The sequence below is a fragment of the Oncorhynchus kisutch genome, linkage group LG17 (genome assembly GCF_002021735.2).
Source record: "Oncorhynchus kisutch isolate 150728-3 linkage group LG17, Okis_V2, whole genome shotgun sequence".
In the NCBI taxonomy this organism is placed as follows: domain Eukaryota; kingdom Metazoa; phylum Chordata; class Actinopteri; order Salmoniformes; family Salmonidae; genus Oncorhynchus; species Oncorhynchus kisutch.
Window position 1 is genome coordinate 61822281 of NC_034190.2, and position 11891 is coordinate 61834171.

Sequence of the window (11891 nt, forward strand, 5' to 3'; positions counted from 1 at the left end):
CAGCCTCACAGTGGTGTTTATTCTATTCAAGAAAAAGGGAGCAGCAAATAGACTTCACACCGCTCTCTCTCTCTCTCTCTCTCTCTCACACACACACAACGTAATATCATTAGCTTTGTGTGTGTAGTAAAGAATATCTTGGATAATTTATTTTTCCCTCTTCTCGCATTTAGTTTCTAACTGCCTTTGCGCTCCCACGTTGTAGCCCACCTCTCAATTCTCCCTCCCCCAGCGAGTGTCATCGTGACGCACTGACAGCCACAGAATTGCTCACACGGGCTCCAAAGCTGAGAAGAAGCAGGACTATTTGACACGATGGAGAGATGGAAACGGTGTTGGCACTTCTGATCGCAGTGTTAAGAGGAGATTTTCACACTTAAGAGAGAGAAATGACTCACAGGCTCCTCTTTAACCTTGGGAAGGATGTGGTGAATGGATGATCAACACAGGACTTCGGTGGCTTCTCTTTATTCTCCTCAAGTGTCAGGAAAGCTTTAGCGGCACTAACAAGCACCAGAAGTCACATACATTTTGCGCTTCACAGCAACTTTTCGTGTTCACAGACTGGGAGAGGAACAGGGAAGCTCTCACATTGACCAATGTCAACTACCGCTATGGGCGACTCTGCCTTAACTGGCTTAGAGGCAGCAGGTGTGGATGCTGTTAACCCTTTAGGGAGCTCCAATGGCAGCTTGTCCACGAGCAGTGCCTGGGGCATCAGTGGCAGCGGTCCGTGGCTGTTGGCATGCATGTTAACCTTCATCATCCTGATGACGGCTTGTGGAAACACTCTGCTGATCACTCTGGTGTTTGCCCAGCGCTCCTTACGCAACACCTCCAACTGTTTCCTGGTGTCTCTCTTCCTGTCGGACCTGATGGTGGCGCTGGTGGTGATGCCGCCAGCCATGCTCAATGTGCTGTGCGGGGCCTGGGTGTTGTCGCCGGGCTTTTGCCCCGTGTGGCTCTGCTTCGACGTCATGTGCTGCAGTGCCTCCATTCTCAACCTGTGTGTGATCAGCCTGGACCGCTACCTCCTCATCATCTCGCCTCTACGTTACAAGCAGAGGATGACGCTTCCCCGGGCCCTGCTTCTGGTGGGAGGGGCCTGGGGTCTGGCCGCCCTCGCCTCCTTCTTGCCCATCAAGATGAACTGGCACAGCTTGGGTCACCGAAGTCACCATTTCCCAATCCACTGGGCTGGCAGTGCCAACATCAGCACATACCCAGAGCTAAGCTTGCGGTACCCCGCTTCCTACTTCCAGCTGTCACCCGCTGATGGCCTGTCCTTCCAGTGTTGTCTGCGGGTCACCCTACCCTTTGCCCTGGTGGCATCCGTCCTCACCTTCTTCCTGCCATCCAGCGCTATCTGCTTCACCTACTGTCGGATTCTCCTGGTGGCACGGAGACAGGCAAGGCGAGTGGCAGCGCTAAGTCACCCTCCGTACCCGCAACATTCGCCCAGAGGGCCTTCTCAGCCTCCCTCACCAGGTGGGTGCGCCGCGGGACATGCTCACCATGACAGAGAAGACTACAATCAGGAGCGCTCTATTTCACACCAAGTACCGGTGAGAGGGAGAGGGGAGTTGTAGAGGAAATTAAGGGAGATACATTGAGGCTACATCTCACAGCTGTGTAAACTGACACTGCATGATCACTGTGTGCCTGGATAGATTTCCACCATGATGCCTTTTCTTCCTCTCAGATCAGTTGGGTCGTTCCACAAAAAGAGTGCCCTTTGATATTTTTATAGAAATTGAGTTCCAATATTGAATTGTAAAAGCCAGTTATATGAAATGAAGTACCCCTTTAATATAGACCACATGGATAATTCAATAAATCTGATTTTTTAAATATTATTCATATTCAACATTTCAACATCCATGTCCCACCATGGACTCTATGTGACTTCTGGAAGATTTTAACCCACGTAACCCCAAAATGTCTCCAAGTTTTCACCATCATTGTAAAGCCTTAGTTATTTGGTTGCTTTGACAAAGTCATTCATGACGATTATTATTTATTAATGTGATTAGTGATTATTTTAAGGTCAACCCTGTTATGTGAACTGAACTCTCATTTTAATAAGGTGAAACTATTGCTTTTTAAAGAAAAAAGAAACATTGAATATCTTATAGTCAATCATAGTGTAAAAGCAGGTGAGCTAGTTCTACTCTTTTTGACAATTTTCTGGTGGAAAACTGACCTGGTAGACCATAACGCGTCAACCGTTGTCCATAGATAGACAAGCTAGAAATGTTTTAACAATAAAAAATTAAAAAATTGCCACTCCCTGTTTCACAAAATAAGGGGATTTATGGTTGATTTAAGATGAAGTCGTCAACTCTTTCAATCAACCCTACTTTATTCGGCACTTCATAGGCACTTACTATAGTACATTTTTTATTGAACCTCTTGAGATGGGAAAACATGTTTTTTATTAAGTTGAACAGGTGCTCTTAATGATAGGATGTTCAAATGAGGTGAAATTAAACCTTTTTCCCCCCTAAGTTACACTGCTTAAAAGTGACCAAATTGGTGGAACGACCCAGTTGTCATGAAGGAAAACAAATGTGGTGATCTAGCTAAGATAATTAGGAAGCGGCCATTGACTTGGGAGATGAATCAAGAAGGTGAGATTAAAGAGCGACTGAACAAATGCCGATCGGCACATGTGTTTTTATGTTGCTCATTAGAAAAACGAGATTTCAGTCTTGGAGGTGTGTTTCCTGACTGATTCTGCGTTTGGTTAATGATGTTTGTCTTCCATGAGACACTGTAGACGTGGAAGCCTATTTCACTTCCTCAAAATCCCCAGAATGAATCTAAGATAACTCATGAAATCGGTACTAAATGTTGATTTTTTTTTGAGGATGATATAGTTGCACAATTTTAAATCGAAGGTGTTTTTGGAGCAGTATTTCTCAAGTAAAAAAATGTGCAATGTGTTGCTATGTGTTGTCTTATGCAAACAAAGTCAGAGCTGCTGGGGCAGGTCTCTCTCACTGTCTATGCTATTGGATAGAGAACAATCACTGCAGCTGATCACCCTATGTTAGTAGGCAAATGGAAATCATCAAATCAAAACCCATCCTTCATTTACCCGCTGTGATGCACGGATGTTCTAAACTTCGTTTTAGACTACTTACTTTATGACCAAAATTATCCTATTTACACATGTAGCACATTTTGACACTAGAATAACTGTTTGACTCATATCGTTGCCACATAGGCTGTTTTCAAAGGGATTCGTTGCTTTTTAAAGGCAGTTCCTCTTTAAAGGTGGAGTGGGTGGGTTACAGAGCCTTCAGAAAGTATGCATACCCCTTGACTTATTCCACATGTTATTGTGTTACTGCCTGAATTCAACATTTATTTACAAAACGAAAACGTGTTTTTTGAAACGTTAGCTAATTTATTGAAAATGAAATACATATGTATTCATAGCCCTGAGTCACTAATTTGTAGAAGTACCTTAGGTGGCGATTACAGCTTTGAGTTGTCTTGGGAATGTATGTATTAGCTTTGCACATCTGGATTTGGTGATTTTCTCCCATTCTTCCTTGCAGATTTTCTCAAGCTCTATTAAAATAGATGTGGAGTGGCGGTGAACAGCAATCTTCAAGTCTTGCCACAGATTTTCAATGAGATTTAAGTCTGTGCTTTGGCTGGGCCACTCATTCTTGCTCTGAAGCCATTCCAGCATTGCCTTGGCTGTAAGCTTGGAGTCATTGCCCTGTTGGAACGTAAATCTTCGCCCACAATCTAAGGTCATTTGCACTATGAAGCAGGTACTCATCAATGATTTGCCTGTATTTGGCTCCATTCATTGTTCCCTCTATCCTCACCAGTCTCCCAGTCCCTGTTGCTGAAAAGCATCCCCATAGCATGATGCTGCCACCACCATGCTTCCCGGTAGGGATGGTGTTAGACGGGAGATGAGCTGTGCCTGCTTTTCTCCAGACATAGCGCTTTGCATTCAGGCCAAATAGTTACATTTTTGTCTCATCAGACCACAGAATCTTTTGCCTTATGCTCCGAGTCTTTCACATGCCTTTTTGCAAATTCCACGCGTGCTGTCATATGCCTTTTTCTCAGGAGTGGCTTCCGTCTGGCCACTCTCCCATAAAGCCCAGATTGGTGAAATGCTTTAGAGATTGTTGTCCTTCTGGCAGGTTCTGGATAGTCCCATATTTTTTCAGTTTTCCAATGATGGTGACCACTGTGCCCTTGGAAACTTTCAACACACTAGAAATTGGTTTATATCCTTCCCCAGATATATGCCTCATCACAATTATATGTCAGAGATCTACAGACAGTTCCTTGGACATGGTATATTTTCTGATCTGACATACACTGTCAACTGTGGGACCGTATATAGGCAGGTGTGTTTCTCTCTAAAAACATGTCCAAAAAAAATGGTCACAGTTGGACTCCAATCAAGTTGTATTGACATCTCAAAGATGATGAAAGATATTTGAAGTGTAATAGCAAAGGGTTGTGAGTACTTATGTAAATTAGATTTCTGTATTTCATTTTCAAATACATTTGCAAAAATGTCTAAAAACTTTGTCATTATGGGGTACCTGGGTGAGAAAAAAACCCATTTAATACATTCTAAATTCAGGCTGTAACACAATATGTGGAATAAGTCAAGGGTTATGAATACTTTCTGAAGGCACTGTAGGTAAGTGTGTGTTTGTGTGTGTGAGAGTTGGCCTTGCCACTTTGCACTCGTTGATCTCCCCTCTATTAAAGTGAGGTGGGCAGCTGAGGAATTGACACACTGAATACATTTTCTTACATCCACTAAAATAAAATAAACGGAATAGAGTGAAATAAGTGAAAGACAGTTTAAGATGAGCAAAGAGCTTGAAATTCAGAAAAGAAACATCTGAAAGAGACAGAGGGAGGAGAGACGATGGCGCCTGTTGAAGGCAAAGTGGTTGCTTGTTAGAATAAATGGCAGACCTTGCATTGTATTTTTGTAGTCAAGGGCCTGCATCTCCACTCCTGAGATTGAGTGCCAAGGACAATAATTCATAACAATGTTGTTCCACGCAGACTTTTCAATGTATTCAGCAACACGTCACATCTCTTTCAATGTGATAATTACATCTTGTTAAATGCAAGCGTAAACTTTTTTCAGACTCCTTGACAATACCAGGCCAAGGATGCATCTAAAGTGTGTCATCTTCTTCTCTTGAAAGCAACATGGTGGAAGCTATAGTTTATTTTCTTTCGCCACTCCAATTATAAAACCTAAGTATTTACATGGTAGCTCTTAGGTACAGAGTAAGTGCACATTGTTACATAATACTTACAGCTATTTATACCAGTTTGCTGTTTCTATATAATGAACTTTCTATGCATTAGATTTGTACTCACCCTGGAATTATTGTTTTAATTCCATTGAGTTCATTTGAAAATCCTTGAAAATGTGCATGCCGCAAACGTGTGTAACAGTTTTAAGAATCATGTAACAATGTGGACCTGTAGCTACCATGTCAATTTAAATACCTAGGTTTTTGGACACATTGTGATGCAGTCCTTATCTTTTACTGCCCTGTCTGTCCTTCTATCCTCAGTTGTCAGTGAACAGCGAGCGGCGGCTGGCCCACAGGCAGGGCCGGAGGGCAGTGAAGGCCAGTCTGACCCTGGGAGTCCTGCTGGGCCTCTTCTTCAGCGCCTGGCTACCCTTCTTCATCACCAACATGGCCCAGGTCAGTGGCTCAGACTAGGTGAGCCTTTGGATTAAAGGGATAGTTCAGCAATTTAAGCAATCTATCCCTTTAAATGTCAAGCTTGGAAGAGTATACATGTTCTTCTGAAATTCTAGTGAAAACTCAATATCCAATCCAAATATCTTGCACTTTATGTCCAAATTAATAAATGAAATAGGCTTACAGGATGCGTAATCAAATATGGCCATTATTTTTCTTTATCAATGATATTGTGCCTTGTTGCTGTCAACTTTTAGATTCAAAGGACTCTCTCAACATCTTAAATCGAGGGATTTCCAGGAAGAACGATGAGCCAAAACACTATGGGATCAGCTAGCTGCTCAGAGCTGAGACTAATAGAAATCTTTAAATTGGTTGCTGCTCATCTTCTCAGGGTCGAAACTTGCAAACCACAAGCACACAGTATATTGTCGATCTGTTCTCCTTATGTTCATTGTGTACAGCCTATTCATTGAAATTAATTCCCTGTATTACAGAACCAAGATCACATAAATTCAATGCCTGATGCATCATCTTATAGCAATTAAGCTTCCCTTTGTCTGTGCTCCAACTCTGAGGTTACCTTATTCCTCTGACTGAGAAAGGTGTCAGCACAGTGTGTAACATAAAAGGATTTAATCTAAATTGGTAATTATTGTTGTCCTGCTTTCAGGCTTTCAATGATCCAGTCATTTCATTTCCCATCTGTGTCCCTCACTTCACTCTTCCAGAATATAGCCAACAGAGGTTTCAGTGTCTGCCTTCCTCCCCCCTCCCTTCACACTCCATGTGGTATGTGAACACCCCCTCCCTTTTTTCACCTTCTCACTCCCTGCCTCATTCCATCTTGATAAAATAGGACACGTTCCTCCAACAGCAGTCTCCATCCTCTCTCTCTCTCTCTGATATGCCATAGTGAGCCAGTTTCTCACCCTTCTATGGGTTATGTCCCTAATTTACATATATATGTTCTACTCAGGCCCAATTACAGTAGCTGTACACTGATGAAAAGAGCATTTGAAATAATATTTTATTGGCTACATATTTCCATTGGATACATACAGTGCCTATCATAAGTATTAACCCCCCCCCCCCCCCCCCCACCTGGATTTCTTCACATTTTGTGTTACAAAGTAACATACTAATATATACTGAATAGATAAGTATTCATCCCCCTAGTCAACACAAAAAAAAACACCTTTGGCAGCGATTATAGCTGAGTTTTGGGGGGTTAAGACTCTAAGCTTTGCACACCTGGATTGTACAATACTTGCCCATAATTATTTTCAAAGATTGTTCAAGCTCTGTCAAGTTGGTATTTAGTATTTTATTAGGATCCCCATTAGCTGATGCAAAAGCAGCAGCTACTCTTCCGGAGGTCCACACAATACATGAAATAATACAGAACATTAATAGACAAGAACAGCTCAAGGACATAACTGCTAAATGGTTTTCTAGCAATGATGAACAACCAAATTCTGGGTAAGTAAAAATACAGTGCATTCGGAAGGTATTCAGACCTGTTCCCTTTTTCCACATTTTGTTACGTTACTGCCTTATTCTAAAATGTATTAAATATCTACACACAATACCCCATAATGACAAAGCGAAAACATGTTTTCATACATTTTTGCACATGTATTAAAAATGAAAAACCTACTTTACATAAGTATTCAGACACTTTTCTATGAGACTCGAAATTGAGCTAAGGTGCATCCCGTTTCCATTAGAGTCCACCTGTGGTAAATTCAATTGATTGAACATGATTTGGAAAGGCACACACCTGTCTATATAAAGGTCCCACAGTTGATCGTGCATGTCAGAGCAAAAACCAAGCCATGAAATCAAAAGAATTGTCTGTAGAGCTTCGAGACAGGATTGTGTCGAGGCACAGATCTGGGGAAGGGTACCAAAACAATTCTGCAGCATTGAAGGTCCCCAAGAACACAGTGGCCTCCATCATTCTTAAATGGAAGAAGTTCGGAACCACCAAGACTCTTCCTAGAGCTGGCCACCCGGCCAATCTAAGCAATCGAGGGAGAAGGGCCTTTGTCAGGGAGGTGACCAAGAACCCAATGGTCACTCTGACAGAGTTCCAGAGTTCCTCTGTGAAGATGGGAGAAACTTCCAGAAGGACAACCACCTCTGCAGCACTCTACCAATCAGTCCTTTATAGTAGAGACACCAGGTGGAAGCCACTCCTCAGTAGAAGGCACATGACAGCCTACTTGGAGTTTGCCAGAGGGAACCTAAAGGACTTTCAGACCATGAGAAACAAGATTCTTTGGCCTGAATGCCAAGCGTTGCGTCTGGAGGAAACCTGGCACCATCCCTACCGTGAAGCATGGTGGTGGCAGAATCATGCTGTGGGGATGTTTTTCAGCGACAGGGACTGGGAGAATAGTCAGGATCGAGGGAAAGATGAACGGAGCAAAGTACAGAGAGATCCTTGATGAAAACCTGCTCCAGAGCACTCATGACCTCAGACTGGGGCAAAGGTTCACCTTCCAAAAGGACAACGACCCTAAGCACACAGCCAAGACAACGCAGGAGTAGCTTCGGGACAAGTCTCAATGGCCTTGAGTGACCCAGCCAGAGCCCGGACTTGAACCCGATCAAACAACTCTGGAGAGACCTCAAAATAGCTGTGCAGCGATACTCCCCATCCAACCTGACACAGCTTGAGAGGATCTGCAGAGTAGAATGGGAGAAACTCCCCAAATATAGGTGTGCCAAGCTTGTAGCATTATATCCAGAAGACTCGAGGCTGTAATCGCTGCCAAAGGTGCTTCAACAAAGTACTGAGAAAAGGGTCTGAATACTTACACTACTGTCAAGTTTCAGAACACACTCATTCAAGGGTTTTTCTTCATTTTTACTATTTTTTACATTGTAGAATAATAGTGAAGACATCAAAACAATGAAACAAAATATCATAACCGCCATCGATAAGAGACAATACTGTGCAGCTGTATTCATCGACCTGGTCAAGGCTTTCGACTCTGTCAATCACCACATTCTTATCGGCAGACTCAACAGCCTTGGTTTCTCAAAATGACTGCCTCGCCTGGTTCACCAACTACTTCTCAGATATTCGGCACCAAACCCACTGGCTCCAGGTTATCTATAAGTCTTTGCTAGGTAAAGCCCCACCTTATCCCAGCTCACTGGTCACCATAGCAGCACCCACCCGTAGCACGCGCTCCAGCAGGTATATTTCACTGGTCACCCCCAAAGCCAATTCTTCCTTTGGCCACCTTTCCTTCCAGTTCTCTGCTGCCAATGGCTGGGACGAACTGCAAAAGTCACTGAAGCTGGAGACTCATATCTCCCTCACTAACTTTAAGCACCAGCTGTCAGAGCAGCTCACAGATCACTGCACCTGTACATAAGCCCATCTGTAAATAGCCCATCCAACCACTTCATGGTGACCACTTCAAGTCTCTTTATTTATTTTGCTCCATTGCACCCCAGTATCTCTACTTGCACACTCATCTTCTGCACATCTATCACTCCAGTGTTTAATTGCTATATTGTAATTATTTCACCACTGTGGCCTATTTATTGCCTTACCTCATTTAACCTACCTCATTTGCACACACTGTATATAGACTTTTTCTATTTTATTATTGACTGTATGTTTGTTTATTCCATGTGTAACTCGTGTTGTTGTTTGTGTTGCACTGCTTTGCTTTGCTTTGCTTTATCTTGGCCAGGTCACAGTTGTAAATGAGAACTTGTTCTCAACTGGCCTACCTGGTAAAATAAAGGTGAAATTCTCTTTTATTTTTATGTAACCCAAAGTGTTTATATTTCAGATTCTTCAAATAACCACCCTTCGCCTTGATGACAGCTTTGCATACTCTTGACATTCTTTCAACCAGCTTCATGAGGTAGTCACCTGGAATGCATTTCAATTTTTTATTTTATTTTATTTATTTTACCTTTATTTAACCAGGTAGGCAAGTTGAGAACAAGTTCTCATTTACAATTGCGACCTGGCCAAGATAAAGCAAAGCAGTTCGACAGATAAAACGACACAGAGTTACACATGGAGTAAAAACAAACATACAGTCAATAATGCAGTATAAACAAGTCTATATACAATGTGAGCAAATGAGGTGAGAAGGGAGGTAAAGGCAAAAAAAGGCCATGATGGCAAAGTAAATACAATATAGCAAGTAAAATACTGGAATGGTAGTTTTGCAATGGAAGAATGTGCAAAGTAGAAATAAAAAAATAATGGGGTGCAAAGGAGCAAAATAAATAAATAAATACAAATTAAATACAGTTGGGAAAGAGGTAGTTGTTTGGGCTAAATTATAGGTGGGCTATGTACAGGTGCAGTAATCTGTGAGCTGCTCTGACAGTTGGTGCTTAAAGCTAGTGAGGGAGATAAGTGTTTCCAGTTTCAGAGATTTTTGTAGTTCGTTCCAGTCATTGGCAGCAGAGAACTGGAAGGAGAGGCGGCCAAAGAAAGAATTGGTCTTGGGGGTGACTAGAGAGATATACCTGCTGGAGCGTGTGCTACAGGTGGGAGATGCTATGGTGACCAGCGAGCTGAGATAAGGGGGGACTTTACCTAGCAGGGTCTTGTAGATGACATGGAGCCAGTGGGTTTGGCGACGAGTATGAAGCGAGGGCCAGCCAACGAGAGCGTACAGGTCGCAATGGTGGGTAGTATATGGGGCTTTGGTGATAAAACGGATTGCACTGTGATAGACTGCATCCAATTTGTTGAGTAGGGTATTGATGCAACACATGATGCAACACACCTCCAGGCTGTGTAAGGGCTATTTTACCAAGAAGGAGAGTGATGGAGTGCTGCATCAGATGACCTGGCCTCCACAATCCCCCAACCTCAACCAAATTGAGATGGTTTGGGATGAGTCGGACCACAGAGTGAAGGAAAAGCAGCCAAAAAGTGCTCAGCATATGTGGGAACTCCTTCAAGACTGTTGGAAAAGCATTCCAGGTAAAGCTGGTTGAGAGAATGTCAAGCGTGTACAAAGCTGACATCAAGGCAAAGTGTTGCTATTTGAAGAATCTCAAATATATTTTGATTTGTTTAACACTTCCTTGGTTACCTTGATTTTGATTTGATTTGAGTTACCACATGATTACAATTGTTATTTCATAGTTTTGATGTCTTCACTATTATTATTGTAGAAATAGTACAAATAAAGAAAAACCCTTGAATGAGTCAGTGTTCTAAAACTTTTGAGACAGGTAGTGCATGTGAATTTAATAGTTTTTTATTTTTAATAACTAGCAAAAATGTCTAAAATCTGTTTTTGTTTAGTCATTATGAGGTATTGTGTGTAGATTGATGAATGTTTTTATTTATTTAGAATAAGGCTGTAACGGTCTGAATATTTTCTGAATGCACTGTATATTAATTAGGCTTGCCATAAATACATATGCAACCTTTTAGTTAAAATATTTTTCATTCATTTCTAAACATTTATATAAAAAAGTGTGTAGATCGGTGACCCCTATAAAATTCAATCCCACTTTGTAACGCAACAAAACGTGAACAAAAAATACAAGGGGGGTGCATACTTATGATAGGCACTATATTTCCGACAAGCTACATATTTCTGATAAGAATACTTTTGTTTCACAAAATCTTAAATGTTGTGTACATACTGAACACAACCCCAATGCCTGTCTGTTGCCCTCTCTCTCACCTGTCAGGCGGTATGCGAGTGTGTTCCCCCGGCACTCTTCGATGCCATCACTTGGCTGGGCTACTGTAACAGCACCATGAACCCCATTATCTACCCGCTGTTCATGCGTGACTTCAAACGGGCCCTGGGGCGACTGCTGCCCTGCTACTCTACCCGCTCGCCCCACAGACCCTCGCCGGAGCTCTCCCTCTGCAACTCTGGTGAGCCCAACCTGCCCACAGAGCCCCCCTCCCTGGCTTCCGATCCCCGACAGCCCCCCGCCACCGCCACAGACGCCGTCAACTTGTATGATGCAGAGCATGCTGGGATTGAGCTGCCCTTGCTGCTGCCTAATCAGGTGGATACGCTGGACTGAAGGGGACGATGGAGAAGGGAGCATGAACAGATGCTGTGTTACATACTAACGTATGACCACCATACATTGGAGGAAGGTGTGTCTTGTTGGGGTTGGTAGCAAGATGTAAAAATTATCTAGAAGGTG

The 11891-nt window shown here is 42.7% G+C and overlaps 1 protein-coding gene and 1 pseudogene across 1 annotated transcript; both read left to right on the forward strand.

The window, feature by feature from the left end:
- Positions 1–337: 337 nt before the first annotated feature.
- LOC109907015 (5-hydroxytryptamine receptor 6 pseudogene) lies at positions 338–5738 on the forward strand (annotated as a pseudogene).
- A 5578-nt stretch (positions 5739–11316) lies between these two features.
- LOC116354427 (5-hydroxytryptamine receptor 6-like) lies at positions 11317–11868 on the forward strand. The gene has a single exon (XM_031794316.1). It carries the CDS (start codon positions 11487–11489, stop codon positions 11763–11765), a length of 279 nt encoding a protein of 92 aa, XP_031650176.1. The 5' UTR covers positions 11317–11486; the 3' UTR covers positions 11766–11868.
- The last annotated feature ends 23 nt before the right edge of the window (positions 11869–11891 follow it).